Below are 23,326 nucleotides of genomic sequence, written 5' to 3'. Positions count from 1 at the left end.
TTAGTTACCTTTATTTTCTTCTCCTCGCTTTCGTTTGTTATAATATCACATATTTAATTATTATGTTATGATTCAATTTGTAATTTCTTTTTATCTATTTCCTTTATTTGTTATTAACTTTTTTCTTTTGTTTTCTTTTTCAGTTGTCTTCGTGCTCTAACGGCAAATAAGGCTAGCTACCAGCTCAAAAAGAAAACGGAAGGGTTGTAGTGTGTTTAATTGCGCATTTAACAACAATCAAACAAACCATTACATCGTGGAAAAGTGTGACTAAACTAAACTAAACTACATTCTAGTATAACTAAAAACCATGTAAAAAAATCGGCACGCCAGCATATGGCGCTGTAACTGGCTAGCGATTTACTACTTACTCCATTTACATCATCATTATTCATTCGTATCGAATAGAGTAAAAGCAAAAAAACCGACCGACCGAATAGTGTTATCAATGTTGAACTACCAGGCGGCAATCTTAGAAGTAGGAGTTAGATAACGTAAAACCAAACCAAAAAAAAAGGAAAGCGTAAACTTTGTTAATGAAGTAAAATCAACTAAAGAGAATGCAAAATAACTGGCCGCACACGTGTACGATTTAAAAAGAGCAAATCTGATGTGAAAATGATAAAAAAAAAACATAAACTAAATAAGAATAGCTACCCCATAAAACTGCATGAGAGTGTAAATTGTGGTAACTTTAAAAGAAAATAGTGTGCATAGCTTAAATCTTAAACAACATCCCCCCCACCCGTTGGTTTGTTAACAATTTTTGCCCGCAATGCCAGTGCCATAATAGGTGAAAGTGTGCGGAGCATTTGACCAACCACCTGTGTGTGCGCGCCTCCAAGCTGTGTAAACGAGGCGCAGTAGTATAGACGTAAAAAGGAAGGGCAGCCACGAACAATCTATATCATCTTATACAGTGTTTAGATAGCGAGAGCGAGGGAGCATATTAGGGCCGGCGACCCATTTGGCGGAACTCATAAGGGAGGGTTAGGAAGCTCGAACCTCTAAATCATGATCTTGCAACAATTAGACCAATTCAGAGCGTTTGGTTAGTTTGCCTTTTTGAGTCGCTCCCAGTTTCCTTGCAAAAAAATAAAAATAACATCGTTTTTCTTTTTCGCTGCGTATCGGGGAATAAGAAAAAAGCGCTTGGACAGAAAGCAGCACTAAAAAAAACACAGACGACTATTAGCACAGGCCCGGTTTGCGATTTTGTCTTTTGCTAGTGAGGAGTTCACTTCGTTTGCTACTAGAGTAAAAGTGCCTTTTTAAGAGAAAAAAAAACAAAACAATACTTGTAGTTAACTTTCATGTGTATTCGCTATATATACAGAGCCTGTTCAAGAGCAACCTAAAGAAGGAAACAAACAAAACAACAACAAATAATCATCATTTATACACTCTCTTACACAATGCCGTACATAGTGTTAAACAAAACTAATACCAACATGTTAATGATCATCTAACGGATCGTTTTTTACGTTTAAATCCACTCTTAGCAGCAAAAAAGCTAGCAAACACTACTACACTACTAAACCGAACCGATCGTATCGTAGATTCTTCCCCCAGCTGCGCCCATTTACACGCTTTATCACTAGAAGCTCTCGATGCGCCGTTTGTTAGGGATGTTATTATTGCACTGTTGCTACGGTTTGATACTTACCCGCAAGTTTTGCCCTGTTCTTAGAAGCATTTGTTAGCGTGTTTTAAAGCTGTTTGTGCTGTTTGAGTTGTTACCTAGCGATAGAAGACGAAGAGGAAGAAGATGTTTGCGTCACCGTTGAGACGAGTTCCTACGAAGATAAAAAAAAACAACGCTGTATAGCACTTTCTGCGTCTGTCCCGGTGTGCTGTTCGATTCCCCGATATGTAGCAGCCAAAAGGAAAAAAAAGGTTCAGCTCTACATTAATATCAATATATTAATATATCCTACGGAGCCCCGAGTTGCCCGCACATACAAAGAAAAAGAAACCGAATAACCGAACCAAATCTACAAAACCTTAACAGAAACATTGTTTGCGTTGATGATGGCGCGCGTGGCGCAACATGTTTTGCCATTGGTGTGCAAATGCAATTGCAAACGGATGGCGCAAACAGGCCGCACGCCCAGCACGCACTTATTTCCTTCGAACTTGTGATGTGAAATTTAGAGTTAACATTCGTTCATCCTCCAGTTTTAATGGAAGGTGAGCATCATACTTTATATAGGTCTCGGTGGGTGTGGTGGTGTGGCGTTTATTGTACTTTCAGTGCGAAGCGATTCAGCGAATGGAATGGTGGTAGCAGTTAGCAGGCGTAGCAAATAAACAAAAACACAGAAACACTCTGATTAACTGCTATCATATTAGAGATATAGAGTGCTAAACTATCCACTAAACAAGTCTACACCCAACGTTATCAATCAATCAAGAATGCTACAACTGCAAGGGTGCGGTGCATTAAATCATAATCCATAAACAGTGCAAACACACCTTCCCACTTCGAATCAAATCCAGCCAATCCAGCCCTAAGTAATCCCCTAAGTTGCTGTAGCAACGGACTAGCAACACTTGACCACTTCAAGCGATGGGAAAGAAAGCCACTCGCTGAGCACGTGGAGATACGTCGGGCGTTTAAATATGGAATGCATTCACATTAACCGTAAAAGCAAAAGCCATTGAGAGCGTTAAACAGAAGAAGAAGAAGAAGAAGAAGAAGAAGCGACTCCACTGGATCGCTGTATCAAGCTACTATAAACTTATACATATACTTAGCTAATGCATAATGGTAACGATTAAGTCCACCTCACAATGGTAACTCAAGTAGCAATAGCAAAACCAAGTACATTTACGTGAAACTACGTGAACAAAATAAGCAGCAGGTGAGTTTTGGGGGTGATTTTGGTTAGCGAAAGCTAAATGAACACAAAAAAAACGGTAGGAAAGTAAATGATTTCGTAACGAAATCTGTTTAACGAAAAGTGGAGTAAAATAACAAGAAATAGAACAAAAGTAAATATAAAAGTAATCCAACGGTAAATAAAATATGAATAGAAGAAAAGGAAGAAGTAAAAGAAGCATAAAATGTTATCATAACGCCACGCGACCCTGCACGCCAACACTACAACACTACCCAGCGCGTGGGGGGGAGGGATAAATCCGAATGCCGAAGAGAAGAAGAAGAAGAAGAAGAAGAAGAAGAAGAAGAAGAAATAAACATTAGTTAACATTTTTACAGTTTCTCCGGCTATTTTGTATACACAAAGGGAACGTTGATATGAATGTGGAAATAAAACAAAACCAAAATCGTACATATATAACGCAATATACATACATAAATGCATATAATAAATGTGAACAGATGAAGAAAGCAAGCAGAGGTAACGGGAGAAAATTGAAGCTAAAACAACAACAAAAATGCGTTCACACTGCAACTAACATCAAAGGTAAAAGAAATGGTTTATGGAAAAAAGCTAAACATTTGTTTTAAAAAATAAGAGTTTGTAATAAATCAACAAAAAGGCCGAACTCTAAACGCAAAGATGTAATCGAATGCAGAGCGATGTTTTCCTGTTTTACAAGCAAATAAACATACAAAAAAAAAACGAAGGAAAAATGCAAATCAGAATAGCATAAACGAATAGAAAAGCGAATGAATAATGAAATGAAAAGAGAATAAAAAAAACTACATCAACAAGCACACAGACACTAATGCAAAGACGCAAAACACAAACAGCAGAAAAGTGGAACAGTAAAACAGAAAAGGCAAAAACAAAACCACTACATCCATATTTATCATATTTACATTTTTAAGCTTAAACATTTACAAAAGTGTGAACATATTTAGTGGGAGGAAAATTAATCAAGAAAACGGAGAGGAGGAAGAAGAAGAAAAAAGGCGAGTTAAAAACGTGTAACCGTAACATAATGAAAACTCTTGTATAGTATAAACTTGTAAACGCCTCTAAGCATGCCATGGTTTTCCATGTTTCCTTCCACCTGTTCGTTGTTCCCCTCAATGCTATATACTTAATTCTCTCAAACTAAAATCAAATTTAAAGAAGAACAAATCTTTCCACTAAAAAAAAAGTTAAACATAAACTAAAACACAATTAAATGAAATGAACTTATTACACTGCTGAAAAGGGAGCAGAAGGGAGGGAGAAGTAATCAGGAAGTAGATGATGAAAGCAAGCAATTTCTCATTTTTATATTTACAACTTCTTCTTTAAAACAAAGCAAAACTGAAACATTAAACTAAATAGTAAGTGTTTGTTGAATTAATCTTTAAACTGTTTCTTTGTGCGTTTGCGGAAGAAAGGAGGAGTGAAGAAAAGTGGAGAAAGCTGTATGCTTCTATACTAATGGAAACAACTAGAAAAAAATGGAGAATGGAAAAGAGAAAAGTGAAACAACTGTTCCGTTACTGTTATAAAGTGGGGGAAAACACTAAAATATCAAAACGATAACCAAACATATGGCGTTTAGCAACTAAACTGATAACAAACAAAAGCAGAAGCAAAAACCATACAAAACAAAACTCAACTAACCTAAACAATTATAGCCTCGAACATATTATAGGTGTTTTTGGTAAACATTTTTTGAACACTAATGCTAAAGCCGAAGCCGAAGGACTTAAAGTAAAACGAGTAATTATAGTACAGTAAACGATAATGTTAAAATGGCTACATCAGATTTTAAACCGGTGGCGGCGTACGAAATGCATTTGTCCAGTGCAGTGAGGGAGAAATGGGGGGGATAAATATTAACAGATCGCAAACATTTTTGAATTAAAAAAAAAAATCACGATAAATAAACAAGGAGCGGATTTAGAAAGGAAACAACAGATTTGCCGATTGGTGCGCTAGCTGCGTTGCGCGAGCGTGTATCACTTAAGCTTGTTAATTTGTACGAAAGAAGAGATTTAAACCATGCACCGAATTCGTTAAAATCGATTCATTAGATTGTTGCACGTGTTTGTTTTAGAAAAGAAGCAAAAGATCGTTTTTTCCGTTTCCGTACTGTTTAATCTTTGGTCATTTAGTCTGGAATAATGCAAACACATAATGCTGTTTTGGAAGTTAGAAGATTAGTTTAGGGTGAAGAATTATCCCTAAAGCTCCTCGTAGTTTGCTCGCTTGCGGGAGAATAAAAACGAAGAGTAAACTAACGTAAAAACGTAATCGGCGAGTAGAGTCGGCGCGAAAACAAATTAAACAGGAGAAGAAAAAGGTGAAGAAAGATGAACGGAAGCATTTGTTTTAAAAATGCGTGTAACATTTGTGTACTTTTACTGAAAGATTATTGTACTTTATTGCTGAATTTAGGCATGAGCGGGAGGGGAAGCGCGAACATGACGCAAAACCACAAGATGGTAGCAAACAACAACAGTACTTAGCGTGTACCCCGGGCGCACACGTGTTTCGGACGTTGCTGCGCATTCCGTTGCCAGGGACAACGGGTGGTCAGGGCGGTTAGAGTTTTGATCTAACGCGAATGATTCATTCACTTAGCGCCATCTAGTGGGAAACGATAGAACCGATACACGATGCGCGATAGTTTGCAAGTACCACTTTGAATTTAGGGTTAAGTTTTGTTAGCACAGAAACAGAAGATGTACGACGTTCTGTTTTCAGCGAAACATATGGTTGCAACACTTTAAAAAGAAGGTGAAATATATAGCGCAATTGAAAATCGGTTCACAGGTGTCGCTGTAAAACGGGGGGCAAAAACAATCAAAACATAGACAAATGCAAACGAAAGGTAGAGGAATTTTGCCAGCATCAATAGCGTTACATTTTAGAACCTTTAATAAACGTAGCTCAACAATCACTATTCCCAACCACTAGCAAACAGGCAACAACAAAGAAACGAATTGTATTAATACAGAGAAGGTGTCAAACGAAACACAGTGCGATCAGTGTAGAACCGATTTTAATGCGCATTTAGTTAGTTAGATTGTTTTACATTCTCTCCTTAATTGTTTGTTTTCAATTTCAATCGCTATTAAGCCAACATGTATCGTTAAGTGAGTAGTTTAACTACGACAACAACCGACCGTGAGAGTGGTCGCTGCGAACAGCAAAATGAACGTTAACAACTTTGTCTAACTTAGAGCATAGAGTATAGAGTATAGCACAATTAGCGAATTAGTACATTGACGTACGCTAGACGGTGGTCGTCCATGCCATTATTGGAATGGTATGATAAATACGGTAACGGAAGATGAAATCCTAAAAACTTTAAAATAAGAAACAAAGATCGGAAATGATGCCATCGAGTTTACTTTTTGCATTTGTTTCGTTCAGTGGCAAAGCTTGCCGAACGGAAAGCGCGAAACCCGAAGTCCGTGAAAAGTGGTAACATTTCGGAATTAAGGTTTTTTTTGGGTGATATTTTGCACCTACCTGCATATATCACGCCTCGGTTTGCCGAGAGAAAATCGGTTTGCCAAACCACACAAGCGCACAACAACAACAAAAGACGCCCCGTGATGTACTTAAACAATTAAAATATATTTAAAAACAAGATAATGCATTATTGTAAACACACACCTAAACTAACAAAACAAGTGTAAAATTACATTTTCAATGAAAAGGACATAAAAAATAGAAGAACATGGGGCGAAAGGGATGCATTAAACAAAACAGAATTGGATGCAAATGGAAAATACGAATATTTTTAACGTTGCGAAAACAAAACCTTTGATTACATTAATCATTAACTATGGCGATAATGTTTGGAATGAAAGCAAAAGAAAACGAAACAAACTAACATACACACAAAACATAAATTACCAGCGCATGAATAAAATGGAAAATTCATTCAAACATGATATTATTATTTAAAACAAATGCAAACAAAAACATACAATAATCAAGCGAAGATGGAGTAAATGCAACAGAAGCAAGAAAAAAGCAACCAAAACAAAGAAACGGAAATATGAAAGAGAAGTGAGTATGTTTTTTTGTGTATAAGAAAAAAACATAAATACACACACACACACTCATAAAAAATCACAGTGCGAAGCAGCAAAAATCAAGCCAATAAACAAAGTTAAAGAACCAAAAAAAAAAGAACCAGAAAAGTGGATTGCGTGTAAATGATTTCTTTCTGTTCATCCTGTTGTTTCCTCTTTAGTTAAGCCTAAGTTCGTACAGCACAGTTTTGTTTCGCAATAGTTATTACTATTTATTCTTTTACTAACACACTGTTTCGTCAAGGTCACAAGGGGGAGGATGGGTGTTTGTATTTTTATTACTTTTTTTTGTTGTTTGCTTCAAAAAAATACTTCTTCCTGTTTGTGCGCGTAGTACTCCGCCAATCTATATTGGTGGTAGAGTAGTTGTAGAAGAGCGGAAGAAAAAGAAAGAAATGGTGATTAAATTTAAAACAGTCAAAAACATAGAATCGGTATTTTTATGTTGCTTACATTACATTAGAAAAAATCTTAGCTAAGAACAAAAAAAAAAAGAAATTAAACACACACAATCTTTCTCTCTTTAAACGAATATCCAACGCTTTTGCGCGGTGTGCGTGTGTGTGTGTGTGTGTTGGGTAGTATTTCGTACTGGGTTGTGAAAGAAACCTCCACCAAAGCAAAGGTAAGTAATTAAAATCGTAACAATAACGACTGACAAAGTAATTTCCCTGCTGTTGCGCGTAAGAAAGAAAGGAAGCACCATTCCTGTACAAACATCAAACAATTTTTAATGCTTTTTTGCATAGTTTTTGGAAGCAATCGCTCGCCTTTCTCTCTCTCTCTCTCTCTCTCTCTCTCTCTCTCTCTCTCTTTCTTTCTTTTGTTTGTCTCTCTCTTTGTGCGCAAAAAATGTGCGAAATATCATCGCGATCAGCTGTTAAATTTGGCTTCAAACGGTTGAAACGTTGTCCCAATGTCCGCTTGCATTTGCTGTAGAGTGCACTACCTACTATCTGCCCTGTTTTTTTTGTGCGCCATCAAAAAGTGTAATATCAAAAACCGTATTCGGGATGGAAGTGTAAGGGTGTGTGTGTGTGAACGAATCATAGGAAGGGAAGCATGTTAAACATTTAAAATAATTTTATAACAAACAACTCACTTAATATAAATTACTCTAGCCGACGACACAAACTGTAAAAGTTTTTTTGTTGGCTTATAAAAGGGGGAAAACATGACGACAAATTGATTAGTTGCTGAGGACACTTTTAGGTCATACTTTTGAGCATACTTTTGAGGTGCTTTAAATTATGTATATTAATTTCGCACTGTCAAAAAATGGTTCAGCGTGGCCTAGCCATGAAAGCCGGCACGCCACGCCCACTTTTTCTTCGCTAAAGTGTCAAACAAAGTAGCCTATGATTTATAATTTCCTCAATTCAATAGGAAATGCAAACGGGTGTTCAAGTAAGCCACAGTAAGGGGTAAGCAAATCATAAAAGAAAGTTCACTTAGTTATTTAAAAAAAACCATACTTAAACCAGAAAAAAAACAAAAACGACCCCATTTCTGGGGCCGATTCTTCCTATTGTTTCACGTGCTACCGCGCATTGTGCATCTCCGTCGTGCGTTTTGTCTCATCGTCATTGCGTTTTGCGCGACTCTGCTCCTATTGATTCCTTCTTTTCTTTTCATTCTCAAAACAACAATCATCTCAAAATGTACCTTATTTTACAAAGTGCTTGTGTACGATGTTCTCACTGTCTGTGTTGTTGTTTTTTTGTTTGTTTGTATGCTGGATGTGTATTTTAGGTAGATGTTTCTCCGCCCGGCTACAATATATGTCTGGATCTTGGACCCAATAAATAAACTGTTATAAAATAGCTTATATATCCTTTTTGACCCCCACCGGCCATTTTCCCTGCCCCGTTTGAGAGCTGCCCTTCCCCTTCAAAATGGTCCTTGCCCTTTCCGATCCTGCATCCAGCTTGCTTGCTTGTATGTGTTTCGTACGGGGTAGTAGTAGTAGCCTTACCACAACGCGTCGCCACAGTTTGGCACAAAACAGGACAGGACACCGTTGCAACACAGCTAGCTCGGGGGCAGCATGCAAAAACCAATGCCTCCGCAATAGCTAAACCAGCACTCGCCTTCCCGTATGGGCGTATATCCCACATCCCGTTGTATGTTTGTATGTATATATAGCATCTAGGCATGTACAAAAAAGCTGCCTTCCCTGCTTCTCTCTCTCTCTCTCTCTAGTGCCTCTCTCCCTTTTGTCCATTACACAACAAAAAACTTCCGCGCGCGCGTTCGCCTCAGTATGTAGGGGGTGGGTGTAAATAGAGTTTTTGTTTTGTTGGCGGGGCCGGCGATGGTGGTTCTACTTATCCTTGGACGATTCGGCAGCGGTCGGTTCCACCGGTTCGTGGGTGGGACTGTGGCCATTTTTCAGCTTTTCCGCACCGTACGACGAAGCTTTGCTGATCTTGGACATACCGATCGCCTTCACCATCAGCATGTAAACTGAAAAATAGAGAGAGAGAGAGGTGAGAGAGCGATTAATTTTTGGGGTTTTTTATCCCATCCAAACCCATTGTTTGATCGAATACTTACAGGCAAAGAGAATGCCGGCACCGATCGAAAAGTACAGAATCTCGCCACTGAACAGCAGCATCACCAGGTAGTAGAGCATCGGGGTAAGGGTGGCCACCACCCAGAAGGCAGTATTGACGAGCGTCGTCGGTCGGCGGTGCAGCTGCAGCTTGGGCCGCTCGGCCACGCCGGAATCGGTAAAGAAGCTACCGGTCCGGTGGAAGCTGTCCTGCATTCGGTCCTTCTCGCGGAACAGATCCTGCAGCCAGACGGCGGCGTCTTCCTCGCGCTCCGGCAGCGTCCCGGTGGGGAAACGGCGCACGCACAAGTGCGCCTCGATCTGTTTGCCGTTCAGGATGTTGAAAATCGTCGGCTTAACCTGGAATTGTGGAAAATGTTAGCTCAATTCGGCCCGAAACCTGAATCTCACCACCCATTAGCCGTGTACCTTCGAGTCCTTGCTAATGGCCAGCTGAATGTCCAGCACGGCCGGACACTTTTCGCGCAGAAACGGCAAGCTCGCGGTGAAACCCTTCGTGCGAGGGATCAGATGATGCTTCAGCGGCACCATACCCTTCTCCTGCGCAAACTTCACCGACGCTTCGTGCTTCTGCTCGGTAAAGCGCGTACCTTCCGCGTTCAGCAGCAGCCACACCGGGTCGGGATAGTCGAGGATTTCGTTAATCTGCCGGCCAATGATTTCCCGATCCTTCTCGAACGAGCGCTCGAGAAACACAAACTCGGCAAACTTCCACGCCCACCCGATGGTGGGTATGTACTGGATGACCTTCTTCGCGTACGCTTTGCAGTTGCCCAGCACGCGCACCTTCTCGCAGAACATCCACCCGAGCAGCCAGTCGATCTCGTACGTGTGGTTCATCAGCAGCAGCACGTGCTCGGTGCCGCAGTACTTCATGTCCTCGTCGCTAGCGTACACGTTTAGCTTCGTGTCCGACCACCAGTCGGCCAGAAAGACAAGCTCTGTGGTGGGTTGGAAAGGAACAAAAATTGAGACCAAACCGCCCGGCCTCAACAGAAGCGCTACAGCTACTTACGGGAGTAAAACGAATAGCAAAGATAGTAACCGATCGTTCGATAGAGATGCTTGTTGAACGGCTTCAGCCCGACGTACAGGATGCACTGTACGGTGTTGATGATCAGCCCGGAGGTAAAGAATGAAATCGCAAAGCAAAGGTGTACAAGCGTCGACTGCTTGAGCATCGACAGAAAGCCTGCCATTTTGTGTGTGCTTTTCCAAACACTTTTCCACTTAAACTTTACTGCTACTTGTAGTATTTGGGGAGGTGGGTTTGTTTGTGTCTTTTTGGAAAGCTTGTTCCTACACTCTGTCTACAGTCTAGCGTACTGGTTATTGCACTAAAGGGGTACTGAACGAAACGCGTATTGCTGCCCCGCGCAAAAGGCAATTGTAACGGAGAGAATGTAAACCTAAAGACGAACGCCAAACTACTTGCGTGCAACGCGTGAAACAACTACGATTGTGTATGTTTGGGTGCGCGGTGAAGGGGGACGTAGCGGCTAGGTGACTCGGTTTAAACCATCATAAGTGAAGCCAAACTATATGCACAGAGCTATTTACTGTTCGCCGGTAGCACATGGGAAGGGGGTCCTGTCTGTCTTTGCGTGAAATGGTGCACGATCTTACACGCTCATTACGGGTGCGCGCCTTTGGAAGAGTTTCAACAGTTCCCTAAAACGAAAAGAGAAGAGCTTTATTAGTGTGTGTGTTTTTTTTTACCAGAAACATGTGATTGCATTACGAAAACTGCTGATGTGGAACGCGCGGTAGAAAAATCACGACCCCGAGAGCTGCGGCTGCTGACGCGAAGTGAACCTACCGCACCCGGTCAACGCTGGACTGGGCGCGCGCTTATCTCGCTGCAATCCCCCTCTGCCCCTAGAGGGACGGACGCTCGACACGAACAACCACCGAACATAGCCGGGAGGGACGGTCAAGCGATAAGAAAGGGCGCATACTAATCCCGTTCGGCTCGATCGAGACGGGAGACGTGTCGGAGCGAAGTAAATGCAAAGCAAAAAAAAAAAACAAATGTCTTGTTGCTCCTATGCTCAGACAACTAATCCACGTACGTATTGGTGGGTCGAAAAATTCGATAAAGTCGAAAAATATGCTACACCTCTGCTAACACATTTATCGTAAATCTTCACACACCACATGACAAGTTTACGTTAAATTCGCTTTTCTTTTTTTGTTGTTGCAACGTAACCCGCCAGCTGGCTTGACGGACGGTACGGTAAAAGATACCAAAATAGAACCTCCATCATCATTATCGTTTACCTGTGAAAGGGGGAATCAATCGCTGGCGGAATGGAATTTTGGAAAATGACTTGGCGCTATCATTCGCGGGATATCTGATATCGTTGGTAACAAACAAAAACACTAATACCGGTGGGAATGTAAGCGTATTGGGAGACGATCGTCGCTCGGATTATGAAGATGAAACTTAACAATGTGATCTATATCGGGAGAAGCACGACTAGAAAACGAGATTCATCAAATTGTTACTGTGGTGTGGGATAGCGAATCGATGCCTTGTGATTGGAATCTCGGCATCATCTACCCCATTTACAAGAAGGGAGATAGGTTGGACTGCAACAACTACAGGGGTATAACGGGGTTGAATACCGCCTATAAAATAGAGCAAAAATAGGTGTTCCGCACGTCGAAGAGTTAGTCGGAAACTATCAAAGAGGATTCCGAAACGGAAAATAAACCACTGTTCAGATCTTCACCATGCGGCAGATCTTGGAGAAGATGGCTGAATACAGACACGACACATACCATCCCTTCATTGACTTCAAAGCAGCATATGATAGCATTGCCAGGGTGAAACTATACGACACTATGAGCTATTTTGGAATCGCGACCAAACTGATAATGCTAGTTAGAATGACTATGACCGACGTCACTTGCCAGATGAAGGTGGATGGAAAACACTCAGGACCTTTTGCTACCACCAAAGGTCTGCGCCAGAGGGACGGGCTTGCCTATACCCTTTTCAACTTGGCGCTAGAGAGGGCCATCCGTGACTCGAGGGTGGAGTCCGCGGCAACCATCTTCTATAAGTCATCTCAGATGTTATGACATGGGCTGATGATATAGACATCATTGGTCTGCGGCTCTCCTATGTAGCAGAAGCATACCAAGGGAGCGAGCAGGCGGCAGAGAGCCTCGGAATGCAGATAAACGAGGCAAAGACCAAACTGATGGTGGCAACATCAGCGGTCCTACCAATAAATGATCAGAATCTACGTAGGCGTGACGTACAGATAGGTGAACGCACTTTTGAAGTCGTCCCAGAATTCACCTATCTTGGATCAAAGGTCAGCAACGACAATAGCTGGGACTATACAGTACTTATATAGTACCGGCACTCACATACGCCACTGAGACATGGGCACTGTCTAAATCGGACGGAACCCTCTTAGCCGCGTTCGAGAGGAAGATGCTCAGAAGGATACTTGGTGACCTTACTGTCGTGCAGCGTATCAAGCTGGCATGGCTCCGGTGGACTGGCCATGTTGTACGCATGGAAACGGACGACCCAACCCGTAAAGTGCGACCCAGCCCGTCCACAAGGACAGAGGAGGCGTGGTAGGCACAATCTGAGGTGGCAAGGTGGCGTGGAGGCGTCCGCCATTAAGGCCGGAATAACGGACTGGCAGACGAAGACACGAGACCGTGAGCTATTTCGGACGCTCCTGATGCAAGCCAAGAAGATGGCTCCAGTATGGTTCCAACGAAATTATAACGAACCACGCAACTGGCAGATCAAAATCACCTATTCAGCGTGAAATATGGCTAAATAGATTGTTTTCATATAAAGAGCTAATTACGCTTATCGTACAGCAGCGCTTATTACTTCAACAGCAAATTCGTTACGCTTCAATGTTAAAATTCATTGTTTGCAGTCAATTATGAATGACCGTTTTTCTTCGTTCTTCGTTCCTGCAGTATCTAAAATTGGAGAGAGAAAATCATTATCACTTTACTGTGCTTCCAAAAAACTACACAAAAAAATAGAAAAATAAGATGTTCCTTTCCTCATTGTTTGTGGCTATAAATGCGAAAAAAACATGGATTCATTCGCAACATTGATATGCCCTCTTACGCGCCGTCGCCTGTGGAAGATAAAGAGGTTGCTATGGTGTACAATCATAGCAGACAGCGGCCAGCGTCCTAATCTATCCAATGCGCGGGGTGAGGACTTTGCACCCAACCAAAGGGGGGTTTGCTACCACAACACAAGACTGGGGTGGATTCGATGATATCAACAGCGTCACGTTATCGATACTGATTTTATACAAAGAACGAGAATTCGCACTTTCACGCTTCGCTCTACTGTGCCTTATTAGAGATATGATGAGAGATGTGGCATTCCATCATCGTCAGCGTCATATGTTTCGCTTCCGATCTCGCCAAACAAATCATCCAATTTGACTGTATGGTAATTCTTCCGCCCGTGGGGATGAAAACATGCCGACAACCGCATTATTGTTATCTTCAAACACACGCACTGGCCGCCCGCCCCATTCCGATACATTGCGTGCTGATAAGTCAATCAAAACCATCGCTTCATCAATCAATCGCAGCAGACGAACAGGCCCCCCACAAAACCGGCTAGGAGTAGTGATTCGATAGACGTTTTATGAGGCTCTTTTATGCTCTTGCGACCTGATTCACCTGTCAGCAGTAGTTGCTGATGGAGGGAGCATTGGTGGAGCGTGGCAGCGTGATATCAGCAAAAGCAACAGCAAAAAATGCCGACATAAACAAATCTGTTGCTGATTTGCTGTAGCCGGGAGCCTTACCGGGAGGGGTTTATTTTTGCACCATATCACATGCAGGGTTTGCCTTGCCTGTAACCAGTTCTTTTCTGTCCTGACGCTTAACTTGCCACACTTGGACGTGCAAATTTGGCCACGTTGTGGAGCTACCCACCAACTTACACACCCATTTAATACACTGCGTAACAAAAGGGGGGAAGAACGCAACCACCGCTGCTCCGCCACCAGAGAAAGAGCTCGAAACTCGTGCGAAGTCCATGGTGACGTAACGCCCCACACACAGATTGCCACAGCATTGCATTGCACAGGGGGACGTGTTTGACGTCGTCGCTGCATACTGCAACAAGTGCAACCAGTTCGTCCAGAGGACTTGTGAGTGGAGAAGAAGAAGAATAAGAGAAAAAAAAACAAAAACAAATCCTTAATAGCCGCCAGCCTTTACAACGACGGGCTTGGTGGGTAACTAGATGGCTTTTTTACTACAGGCATTTGCTGGATTTTCTTTTTGTTGCGTGAGCTCACGCACTACACACGAACACGCACGAACCCCATCCACAGTAATGGTGGGCCCCGAAAAACAGTTTTCGTGCTGTTTCCTTAGCAACCCCTAGCGTCCAAAGTGCATTCCGGGGGGCCGGTCGAAAGTCTGAACTTGAGCGGAATTTATAATTACGCATGTTTTATGCGCTGCCTCGAGGAGGGTAGAGTAAATAGTTCCATGCATTGACGACGCAATGATACTTGGGGAAGTGCCGTAAAGCGTAATACCGCTAGTTGGGGTGGGTTGTTTTCTTCGTTACACGCGCTTGAGGAATGAAACAGAACGGGAACAGTGGAATGAGGTGAGCCGGGGGAGGATGGTTCCGTTCTATTTCCCGCTTGACGGTTCCGATAGATCCGTACCAGGGTACCGTAAAGGGATTGGGGTGAGTGTTATTGATACCCTTTAACAGGCGTTGTTCATGGGTTTGGCCTTGCCTTACCTTGTGTTTTTTTCTTTCCTAAATGGTGTCCGCCTGTTGATGCTGGACAATCCGGAAGCGGCAGTAGCAGCAAGAGCCGTTCGTTTGTACGACGAAGGACTACTGCATCCACGTTCGCTACGCAAACTACGCAACAAGCGCCGTCAGCCACACCGCGAAATCGATAATAGCACGAGCACAAACCGATTGTTCACTAAGGGGCAGAGTAGAGTCGATGAAATGGATTTGCAAAACAAGTCCACACACAGGCACCGTGCACCGTTGCCCGTCGTTCGCTGTCTGCGTGCGATTTCACCTAAAAATGATGACGGCCGCCACGAGCCGATGGTTCGCGACCGACCGGGGAGTGTGTTGGCAAAGGGGGCGGCTCAACAAAAAGGGAAACTTCTTCTTTGCCCTCTTCTTGCGCTTCCGAAAAGGGAGGATGAATAACACACCGGTACGCGCGCTGTTCGTCGGAACAGGTAAGGAAAGGGAGACTTCCGACACACGTGGATCGAACAAATGGAACTTCTTTCACCGACAGCTGACTACCAGATGGTTTAATTTACTTGAGCGCTGCTCACTGATCAACTTAGAACGATGTTTTGCCTTCCGTTCTGTTCCGCTAACTGTTTACTGCCCTTGCCCACGGTGTGATGGTATTGGTGCGCATTCGCTGTCAGTGGCTGGCGAAGAGGGTGCGGTCTGCTGCTGTTTACGTTTGGGAAGAGCGTCGCTAATTTATTTTATCTTTTAACACCTGAAATGTAGAAGAAAGATCTTGTTACTGGTCATAATATAAAAAAAACTTTAAAATTCAAATGTTGTCCTATCAGCTTTCTATATTTTTAACAATTTTGTCGATATTTTTCAAATTATTATCTGTAGTTGGTGTCCCACTGTGCCCTACCACTGTTGACAGTTCGAAATTCGAACGAAGCACGTTTTTTTATTTGGTACGAAATGTCAAAACAAACCTTTTCTTCCTTCATCGCACGGCGTGTGCGGTCAGGGGTTTTGTTTAGCTCCCGTGGAATGCGTTTTTCGTGCTGAAAAAGGGTAGTTTTCCGGCAGTATCTGTAGTACACGTGCTTCAGAGCACTTTCATAGGAATTTGTGGTGTTTGTTTCGTTTTTGTTTCCCTTTCGTCACGATGGTGAAGCGAAATCACAAGGTAAGTTGCGGCGTAGTTGCAAAGTGAGGTTAGGTGTGCCATTAGCACATGCTCTGGAATGTGTGGAATATGCGTGTGCATGATGAAGATGCGACCTTGCATTGATTTCCTCCCTCTCCCGCTCTTCCACAGTTCAAATCTGGCGAGGGTGCCATGTACTACACCCGGAAGGCCGCCATGAACAAGCTGCAGCTGAACATCAAAGACTTCCGGCAGCTGTGCATCCTGAAGGGCATATATCCGCGCGAACCGAAGCACCGGGCACGTGCGCAGCACGGTTCGCGCGAGATGAAGATCCTGTACCACAAGAAGGACATCACCTTCCTGCTGCACGAGCCGATCGTGTGGACGCTGCGCGACCGGAAGATTTTCAACCGGCGCATCAAGCATGCGGCGGCGAAGCAGAACATGAACCTGCGCGACATACGGCTGCACAACTACCCGCAGCTGAAGCTGGACCACATCGTGAAGGAGCGCTACCCGACGTTCATCGACGCGATCAAGGAGCTGGACGACTGCATGACGCTGCTGTTCATGTTCAGCACCTTCCCGGCGACGAAGATCATTACGCGCGAGCTGACGCGCATGAGCCGCCGGCTGACGGTGGAGTTTATGCACTACGTGATCGCGGCCCAGGCCCTGCGCAAAGTGTTCATCTCGATCAAGGGCTACTACTTCCAGGCGGAGATCAAGGGCGAAACGGTGACGTGGATCGTGCCGCACTACTTCCCGTACTCGCCGCACCGCGGCGAGATGGTCGACCTGAGCATTATGAAATCGTTCGGCGACTTTTTCACCGTGATGGCCGGGTTCATCAACTACCGGCTGTACCATTCGATCAATCTGGTGTATCCGCCCCAGTTTGCGCACTCGCTCGACTCGGACGAAACGATGGGCAACGAGCAGAAGTTTGTGTCGGAGCGTATTGCCGCGCTGAACGTGGAGCTGCTGCGCTCGGACGGTGGCAACGGGGACACGGAAGAGCCGGAGCTGCTGGAGTGGACGGGCAACGATGAGGAGCTGCCGCACGTGAGCCAGATCCGGCAGGAGGCACAGAACGTGAACAAGCTGAAGACACTGTTCAAGGGGCTGAAGTTTTTCCTCAACCGGGAGGTGCCCCGTGAGCCGCTCGTGTTCATCATTCGCTGCTTCGGCGGTAAGGTTTCGTGGGACAAGACGATGTTTGTCGGCGCCACGTTCGACGAGAGCGACGAAACGATCACGCACCAGATTGTCGATCGGCCGAGCATGGAGAAGCAGCACATCTCGCGCGACTACATCCAACCGCAGTGGGTGTTTGATAGTGTTAATCAGCGCCGTCTGCTCCCGACCAACAAGTACTTTATGGGGGCCGTTTTGCCACCGCATCTGTCGCCGTTCACGAGCGCGAATGCGCGGTACGTGCCGCCGGAGGAGCTGGCAGCGCGCAAGGCCGCCGAAGGGGAGGAAGAGGAGGAAACGTTCGAGCCGGCGGAGGTGAATGCCGACCACGAGCACATTTCGGACGACGAGGAGGTGCAGGACCCGGAGAATGAGCAGGAAATGCAAGACTACGCCCTGATGAAGGCGTTCAACGACGAGCGAACGGATTCGCTCAACAGTGGCAAGAAGGAAGGGGCGGATGATGCGACCGACAACGGTAAGGACGCAGCGGAAAAGAATCAGCAGCAGAACGGTGACGGCGAGTCGGACGACGAGGATGAGGAGGAAGAGGAGGAGGAGGACGTGATGCCGAAAAAACAGAAACCGGTCTCGAACAAACCGAAAGGCATGGCGGTGCGGCGCGGCACAGTGTACAGGGAGAACGAGGCCGAGAAGAAAATCGTGGACAAGCAGGAGGAGGCGCTGCGGGCACGAATGGTAAAGTCGAGGCATCGCAAGCTGTACTCGAAGCTGGTGGAACGGGAGAAAAAGGCGGACAAGAACGCGCGGCTGCTGGCAAACAAGCGGGAACGCATCGAGAAGCAGAAGCGAGCGGAGCAGATGGAAAAGCAGAAGCAGCAGCGGAAGCAAATTTTGGCCTAAAGACAAGGCCATGGAGCGAAAATGATAAGTATATTATAGTTTTAAGCGTACACACACAAACCTGAAGCTTCGTGGGAAGAGTAATAAAACGTTGCATTTCTCCTACTTATACTATCGACAACAAAAAAGGCGAACCACGCGAGTGAAAGCATATTGCTGTTAACATCCGAAAAGGAAAGGGCTCGTTCCTTCAATGTTTAAAATGATTCGTATATTATGAACAATTGTATCTGGCATATTACACTTTGCTAACGTAATTGTGTCCCTACTGCCGCAGCGTACACGATCAGTAGTATTAGTATCGTGACCGTGATTTTACTGACTTATCTTCTAAATTCCGTACCTTTTTGCTTAAAGCTTAGCGCTACTACACCACAGAACTGTTGCTACACTCACTCTGCCACATTAGCTACGAACCTTTACCGCTGCCCTTGCAAACCTTGCTGCTGGTCACGGCCTACTTCATCGCAAACGCAGCAACTCCTATGCCTATGCTACCTTTTTTCTATTCGTGTTTGGTGTGCCCAGAAGCACGCACACCCCTAGTCCAGTCTGTATCCATCGAACGCAGGCTCAGCACATCGTCGATCCTAGTAACACATCGTCTGCCCTTAAGTATTTGATTGCGCAGCCATCGTCTGCTGGTCTGCTTTTGAGAACTGTAAGTACAACACATCGTTGAGAGTGTGGTGCAGCCGGGATTTGCTTCTTTTGCTTGAGCCAATCAGAGTGCTAATTCGTTCTATTCTCCCCTAGCTTTCCCTAGAACGTGTTAAAATGTGTTCGTGCGTTGAAGTGAACACGTGAACCTTTTGGCCTGAAAACACCCTTGCTCCTTGCTCCCCCCACCGGTGAAGGACTCTTCCGTTAACCGTCGTTAACCACTGCCTCGCCCGCTCAGTCCGTGCCGAAGTACTTCTGTCCGAAATGGTTCGGTGCGACCGGGTGCAGCTCGGAGGTGAGAATTTTCAGATCCGGAAAGGCGGTCACCACCATCCGGGCGGCTATCGGTGTGCAGAACAGGTTGGACAAGATGATCGAGTTTTCCTTCACACCGTGGTCCTTCAGCACGCTGACCGCCTGCATGTCGGAAGGGGTAGAGAAGCAACGGGCACGGACAAACAAGGTAGGATTATTCATACGCCTATTTCTCTCCCTGTTGCCAGGGCGAAGGGTGTCTTTACCTGTATGACGGTGTTGCCGGTTGCCATGATGGGGTACATGAGCAGTACCTGTCGCCGGGCGATGTCGTCTGGAAACCGGGCGTACACCACCTTGGCCACGTGCGTTTCGGCGTCCGATTCGACCAGAATCTTGCCGATTCGTATCGAGCGGCAGCAGTCTCGCAGTCCCTGAAAGGAGCGCAAATACCGTGATATCGGAGTGATGCTGGTTGGTACTGACCACAAACGGGAGGTGCCGCATGAATGTGCGCTTACCTGCTCCATAGCTTCGCCGGAACGGATGATGGAAACGCCACAGTTGCCGGACCGGTACCGCAACCCGTCGTAGATGGCGCCGGTCGGCGTGATGACCGAGCAGTCCGAGTACGGCAGCTGGTTTAGGCTTTCCTCAATCACCAGCCTAATCAGCCGGTCGGCGTAGAATTTGAAGTCGCTCCGCGTGGTGTTTCTAAAATTAGACCCCGTCGGTATCCGGTATATATATTCCACATTATGTGTTTGCACGGTGGCGGGGGGAAAGAACACGAGGAAAACATCGTTTGTGAATCACACGAACTGCATTCTAGTGCGTATGCGCGCATTTCGCTTTACAAAGTGTGTAACGATGATGATGTTACAAGTTAGCACGGTTCGATCACATCGTGATCATGTTTTCAGCGCCTGCTGGCTGTGATGCCACCGCATCATCATCATCATCATCATCGTCATCCACACATCGTCGTGACGCGTTTACTTACTTGTCCCGTATGATCGTCTGCAGCTCTTTGATTTGGTCGTTGCTGTCGATGATTTTTAAGTTATTGCCATAATCGCTGGGATTTTGCGACAGTGCCACCGGGGGCGGCGTGGCGGTACCGTTGTTTTCATTTGCACTGCACATGTTTGTGTTGGATGGCAACTAATTTTCTTGCTCGCTCACTCTCTCTCTCTCTATGGACCGCCACGGGCTAATTTGCTCTCGATAGTTTTGCCCTTATTTGCTTTGCAATTTACTTCCGCACAGTACGCGTTAAGTGCTATTAATTTGTGAGGTACCGTTTGCACGCCGCACCACCGCAGGATCACGCCCTCTACAGCCTACCGGAAAGCAGCCAGCACACACGGCGAGTTAAGGGTGTGTGTGTGTGGTGTTTTGCGTCAATGTAGGTCGGGTGCCGGGCCAGACACAGAGACACGCGTGCCGTCGTCCTTCACTGTGGCGGATGTGAGTGTGAGAAAGGAAGGGTCGACAGAGGGAGGTAGGGTTTTAGATCGTCCCGCAACCGTCGGTCTACGCTGCTGTCCGGTCAGCTGCTACCACCACCAAGGAGCAGTCGGCACGTCGCTTTACGGTTTTTAGGGCGTGATGGGACGAAAATGGGACACCCACGTTTATTTCACTGCAACACAACAGCAAGAAAGAAGAGAAAAAGCCTGCACAGCGGCGATGTAAGCATCCGCACTAGCGGTCTGGTCCGGTGTGACTGCTGGTCTTGTTATTATTGTTCGTATGCGGGCTGTCAAAGCGGTGCGCAACCAGAGTGACCAGAAATACCGATTTATCTGTATTCCTACCGATTTTTATATGCCTATTGATTCACAGATGACCGCCCTAAAACTACCGATTTTCCATTTATTCTACCGAAAATCACAGATATTTGATTTTTCAGTGGTTTAAGCTTAATCTGTGGCGCTTGGAATACTGTTTCAAGGATCGCTATCCTCATTTGTTACGTATCGCGCTGATGCACGTTTGTTTGCCTGCAACTTGAAAAATGCTACATGCGTTTGGAATTCAAAATTTTATCCGTTAAAATTTAATGTTCATAATAAGTAGAAAATGTCAGTTGTGTGAATTCCGAGAATTGCTCGTCAAAGAAAATCATTTAAATTTGAATTTTAATCTCGCTGTCGGCGGTTAAAGCTTACCCGACAGACAAAGAGAATGAAATTTTCAGGCGAGGGGTAGGTAGAAACACATGGCGGGGGTCCGGCTCAAGATCGGATCCGAAGTCCGTTGTTTTGGGCTAAATATTAAAATTGATGGATGGAGCGCTACCACGGAGAGAATGCGCTCTATTGCATGCCTTTAAAATGCACCAGGCGCTTGTAGGGATCAAGAGTGAGAGAGAAGTCTAGTGAAATCAGAGAGAGCGAAAAATATTTATATATGCAAAAATGTGGATGAGATGGGAGAGATTGAACGAAAGCAGAGATAGAGATGGAGGAGGCGCGCGGAAAAGGAGACGGACGTCTACCGGTAGCTAGCGGTAGCTGGGATCAAGAGAGAATGAACTCCGAGAGTGAATCGAGAAAGAGAGCGTGAGAGAGAGACAGATCGTGAGATCAGGGAGAGAAGACAAGTCAGGCGACAGGGAGAAATAAAGGAGCCTCGGGTCAGTCTTGTGGTTGATCGCAACGAGATCGGTAGAGCGTGAAACAAAAAATTGAATAAAAAAGCCTGATAAATAATTGAAATGTGTGACGATTACGACAGCGCTCTCACTGAAAAGAACGCTCGCTTGCGCTGTTTCATTGTATTTTCCTCATACCCCTTCCTTTCCGTTTCTTTCGGCTTGCGCTGCGCTGAACTGGTACCCCACTTGATTCCAGCGAGTTGCGCTGCGCTGGACTGAACCCCCCTCCCACTCGTTTCTTTCTTAGCGCGCTGTGCGCTTCCCTTCACACGGATTTGGTGCACCCGAATCAAAAGAAAAACTTTAACACATCAAACTTGGTTTATAAATATTTTATCACTTGTATTACAAATAAAAGCCACTTTTGATTCATAGCTTCACACAATCTTCCTTCAAACCACACACATTATTTATAAAAGTCGCACACTTTTTGATTCTCTTTGCTAGTAGAGTAAAAAGAAATTGATCGTTAAAATAATTGATTAAATTTAAATGTTTGCGTTCTCAACAGTGCTCCTGCCGAAATCTGCCAATATAATCTGGCCACACTGGTCCGCAGGTCAGGCGAGCTTTTTGGCGGCCACCGTCGAAAAACCGTCGCAAAACGTCAAAACCGGCGTCGCATGTACTGCAAACCGACGTCGCCAGCGAGCGAAACTCGCAACGATTTCGAGGCGCTGGCGACGGTCGTTTTTGACGTTTTGCGACGGTCTTTGACCTTTCGAGCGAGCTTTTGCCCTGCGGGCCAGTGTGGCCAGATTATATTGGCAGATTTCGGCAGGAGCATTATTCAGAACGCAAACATTTAGGCAAGCGGTAATCGCTGATGCGGGCGTGCGGGCGTTTCCTGAAAATGTATGGAATTTGACACACGCAGCGGGTGACAGTTTTCAACCGCATGCGCCAGAATCAAACAATTTTGATTTTTCCGCACGCACGTCCGCACGCCCGCAGTAGCGATTACCGCTGCCTTAACCTTCGTTTCTTTGACCAAAAATACACCCCCATCTTTATGACCACCTACCCGGATAGGTCATACATGTTGTATGAGAAATTGCACTTGTGCGTGGTAAATTGTGCATGACTTCTGTTTTGGTTGTTGAAATGACTTCAAATTTTCAGGGAAGCTTGAAGTCAGGTGTATGTCGGGGACCGCCTGTATATGAAAAATAATTTTGATTTTTTTTATACTGGAAAGAACAAAGTTTTATGCAGCTTTCCTGAAAAATTGAAGTTTTTTCTGTTGAAAGTATGCA

At 44.9% G+C, this 23,326-nt stretch overlaps 3 protein-coding genes across 4 annotated transcripts; 1 reads left to right on the top strand and 2 right to left on the bottom strand.

Moving 5' to 3' along the window:
- Positions 1-7,195: 7,195 nt before the first annotated feature.
- LOC120949870 (1-acyl-sn-glycerol-3-phosphate acyltransferase gamma-like) lies at positions 7,196-15,946 on the bottom strand. 2 transcript variants are annotated; one of them, XM_040367444.2, is made up of 5 exons: positions 15,310-15,946; positions 10,552-11,207; positions 9,945-10,477; positions 9,518-9,875; positions 7,196-9,427 (listed from the first exon to the last, which is right to left on the bottom strand). In XM_040367444.2, the coding sequence occupies exons 2-5, from the start codon at positions 10,733-10,735 to the stop codon at positions 9,285-9,287; spliced, it is 1,218 nt and encodes a 405-aa protein (XP_040223378.1). In that variant the 5' UTR covers positions 10,736-11,207; positions 15,310-15,946; the 3' UTR covers positions 7,196-9,284. The 2 variants fall into 2 exon arrangements, with proteins under 2 accessions (XP_040223378.1, XP_040223379.1); XM_040367445.2 differs by lacking the exon at positions 15,310-15,946 and adding an exon at positions 11,278-11,384.
- A 313-nt stretch (positions 15,947-16,259) lies between these two features.
- On the top strand, positions 16,260-18,599 carry LOC120948670 (pescadillo homolog). Its single transcript, XM_040365274.2, has 2 exons — positions 16,260-16,465; positions 16,598-18,599. Exons 1-2 carry the CDS (start codon positions 16,445-16,447, stop codon positions 18,488-18,490), a joined length of 1,914 nt encoding a protein of 637 aa, XP_040221208.2. The 5' UTR covers positions 16,260-16,444; the 3' UTR covers positions 18,491-18,599.
- An 80-nt stretch (positions 18,600-18,679) lies between these two features.
- Positions 18,680-21,146, bottom strand: LOC120948671 (uracil phosphoribosyltransferase homolog). Its single transcript, XM_040365275.2, has 4 exons — positions 20,412-21,146; positions 19,930-20,122; positions 19,675-19,842; positions 18,680-19,570 (listed from the first exon to the last, which is right to left on the bottom strand). The coding sequence occupies exons 1-4, from the start codon at positions 20,552-20,554 to the stop codon at positions 19,388-19,390; spliced, it is 687 nt and encodes a 228-aa protein (XP_040221209.1). The 5' UTR covers positions 20,555-21,146; the 3' UTR covers positions 18,680-19,387.
- Positions 21,147-23,326: the final 2,180 nt, after the last annotated feature.

This window comes from Anopheles coluzzii, chromosome 2 (genome assembly GCF_943734685.1).
Source record: "Anopheles coluzzii chromosome 2, AcolN3, whole genome shotgun sequence".
Taxonomy (NCBI): domain Eukaryota; kingdom Metazoa; phylum Arthropoda; class Insecta; order Diptera; family Culicidae; genus Anopheles; species Anopheles coluzzii.
Note: the sequence above shows the minus strand (reverse complement) of the source record. Positions and strands in the feature narration are given on the sequence as shown.

What these genes read in the sequence shown, in the direction of transcription:
- LOC120949870 (XM_040367444.2), bottom strand. Translation starts at nt 10,735, where the DNA reads ATGGCAGGCTTTCTGTCGATGCTCAAGCAGTCGACGCTTGTACACCTT. An exon ending in TTGCTATTCGTTTTACTCCC is followed by an intron (nt 10,478 to 10,551) that starts GTAAGTAGCTGT and finishes AACCCACCACAG; the next exon opens with AGCTTGTCTTTCTGGCCGAC. An exon ending in CCATTAGCAAGGACTCGAAG is followed by an intron (nt 9,876 to 9,944) that starts GTACACGGCTAA and finishes CCACAATTCCAG; the next exon opens with GTTAAGCCGACGATTTTCAA.
- LOC120948670 (XM_040365274.2), top strand. Translation starts at nt 16,445, where the DNA reads ATGGTGAAGCGAAATCACAAG. An exon ending in TGGTGAAGCGAAATCACAAG is followed by an intron (nt 16,466 to 16,597) that starts GTAAGTTGCGGC and finishes GCTCTTCCACAG; the next exon opens with TTCAAATCTGGCGAGGGTGC.
- LOC120948671 (XM_040365275.2), bottom strand. Translation starts at nt 20,554, where the DNA reads ATGTGCAGTGCAAATGAAAACAACGGTACCGCCACGCCGCCCCCGGTG. An exon ending in CAGACGATCATACGGGACAA is followed by an intron (nt 20,123 to 20,411) that starts GTAAGTAAACGC and finishes GTCTAATTTTAG; the next exon opens with AAACACCACGCGGAGCGACT. An exon ending in CCGGCGAAGCTATGGAGCAG is followed by an intron (nt 19,843 to 19,929) that starts GTAAGCGCACAT and finishes CGCTCCTTTCAG; the next exon opens with GGACTGCGAGACTGCTGCCG.